This window comes from Quercus lobata, chromosome 6 (genome assembly GCF_001633185.2).
Source record: "Quercus lobata isolate SW786 chromosome 6, ValleyOak3.0 Primary Assembly, whole genome shotgun sequence".
Classification (NCBI taxonomy): Eukaryota; Viridiplantae; Streptophyta; class Magnoliopsida; order Fagales; family Fagaceae; genus Quercus; species Quercus lobata.
In genome coordinates, this window is record NC_044909.1 from 19,115,840 (window position 1) to 19,118,002 (window position 2,163).

Below are 2,163 nucleotides of genomic sequence, written 5' to 3' on the forward strand. Positions count from 1 at the left end.
TGGGTATGTGATGAAGATGGGGCCTGGGATCCTTGCCTCTGTGTAGAAGGCCTTCCACTTCCCTGCAACCAAATATGAGCATGTTTTTACAGTGTCAGTTATTGGAATTTTGCATTTGAATAAAAAAAAATTGTAAAAACATACAGATTTCCCTTTCTGCAATCTCTGCCTCCTCTCCCATGCTGTCTCACCAGTGACATTGGCCTTGCATCCCCTTGCATTGTGCCCTTCCTGCTGACACCTTCCACACCTCACTGGCCTGTTTCCTCTAGACACCTTATAAGGGTTGGGCTCATCAGCATCTCTCTTCCTCTTCATGGGTGGCCTGCCTGGTGGCTTATAGACAGTAGATGCAACAGGCTTGGGTTGGCCACTTGACATCCACTCAGACTGGCCAGGCATGGGAGGTATGGGTGTCTTGTATGTCTCCACATAAGCATCCTTGTAGTAGCATGGATGGGTGTAGTCTTCTGGTTTCTCACGATTCACAAAAATGGCTGCAACTCCATGCTTGCAAGGGATTCCTGTCAAGTCCCATACTCTACAACTACATGTCCTATTTACCAAGTCCACCACATGCCTTTCCCTCCCATTGTCAACCTCATACACAAACCTCCCAGAAGGAACTGCACTGAAACTCTTACACTCTAATTTTAACTGCTCCAACTTCTTTTGTATGCTTGGACACAAATTGCCATCATACTTTTCTATGCCAGCCTTCTTTATATACAGCCTGCTCATAAGCCTAACTCTGATCCACTCCAGCATTGATAAGATGGGCTTGTCTCTAGCCTTCAAAATCATAGAGTTAAAACTCTCACTCAGATTGTTTACCATACAATCTGTCAAAGCTCTTGAAGAAAAGTGGGATCTGGTCCACTGTGCAGGCTCTATATCAGCCAGGTACTGCCAAGCTTCTTCATTCAAACTCTTAAGATGGTCCATCCCTCTCTCAAATTCCCTGGCTGATGTTGTGCCAGCACACCTCCACAGTACACTCTTCAACTCCATGCCCTTATGGTTAACTTTGAAGTTGTTGTATATGTGCTTCACACAATACCTGTGCTCCACAATTGGGAATAGAGTCTCAATTGTAGGTAAAAGGCCCTACAATCAAGTAAGCATTCAATGTTAGCAATATAAACTAGTAAAAAGGTAAGCATGTAATGAAGTCATGAACATGAGCTAGATGATAATACCTTCTGCCTGTCACTGATGAATACCAAATTGAGCTCATCTGGTCTGCCAATGTCATCAGCAAACTGCTCCAAGAACCAGGTCCAGCTATCCTTGTTCTCTTGCTTAACCATAGCCATTGCCAGTGGGAATATATTGTCATTTCCATCCTTGGCAGTGGCAGACAATAATTGCCCACCAAACCTACCTTCAAGTGGCAGCCATCCAGCCCAACAAAGGGTCTACAACCACCTAGAAAGCCAACCTTCTGAGTATTGTACCTAATGTACATCCTTTTAAACTTGGGCTCTGCATTCTCATTTTCCATCTCTGTTTGCAGAATCACCCTACTTCCTACATCTGTCCTTAATATCATTTCTGCATAATCTCTAAGTAGGCCATACTGAGCCTCTTCATCCCCAGTAATCAACCCCCTAGCTGCCTTCCTTGATCTATACACTTGACTAAGACTTAAATCAACTGAAATCTTCTGCATCACATGGTGCTTAATACCTAAGGCCTCCCAATTAGGATTCTTACCAAAATCCTCCAAATACCTCTTCGCCACATAGGCTGATGTAACTTGCCCATTTTTAAATGATAGGGGGCAGGTACACTCAGGATAAAGTGTCTTGATCTCAAATGTGCACTCTCCAGTCACCATTGAGGCATAACACCTCTATCCACAATTGTTCTTACAATGTACAGAAATTTTCTTCTTCTCATTCAACTTCCACTTGACATCAATGTGATTCTGAATCACATACTCCCTCAAAGCCTTCCTAAACACCTGGGAGTTTGGGAACTTCATCCCTTTTGCCAACCTAACATTTTCCATATCAGTCCTCTTATTGAACTCCAAATTGCCAGGCCCCTGCTCATCATCAAAACTATCCACACTTACCATATCATCCTCTAAAGCTGGTTCAGCCCACTCTTCATCTAAATCTATGTTTGGAGGAGGAACATTGCTTGGGCCAGGTGCAT

The 2,163-nt window shown here is 43.6% G+C and overlaps 1 protein-coding gene across 1 annotated transcript; it reads right to left on the reverse strand.

Annotated features, from left to right (window-relative positions):
• Positions 1–251: 251 nt before the first annotated feature.
• Positions 252–1,840, reverse strand: LOC115949939. Its single transcript, XM_031067197.1, has 4 exons — positions 1,442–1,840; positions 1,200–1,346; positions 330–1,107; positions 252–259 (listed from the first exon to the last, which is right to left on the reverse strand). Exons 1-4 carry the CDS (start codon positions 1,838–1,840, stop codon positions 252–254), a joined length of 1,332 nt encoding a protein of 443 aa, XP_030923057.1.
• Positions 1,841–2,163: the final 323 nt, after the last annotated feature.

Coding starts and splice junctions, on each gene's coding strand:
- LOC115949939 (XM_031067197.1), bottom strand. CDS start 1,840: ATGGTGACTGGAGAGTGCACATTTGAGATCAAGACACTTTATCCTGAG. Junction 1,347..1,441: donor TTAGGTACAATACTCAGAAG/GTTGGCTTTCTA, acceptor GCCACTGCCAAG/GATGGAAATGACAATATATT. Junction 1,108..1,199: donor TCATCAGTGACAGGCAGAAG/GTATTATCATCT, acceptor ACTTGATTGTAG/GGCCTTTTACCTACAATTGA.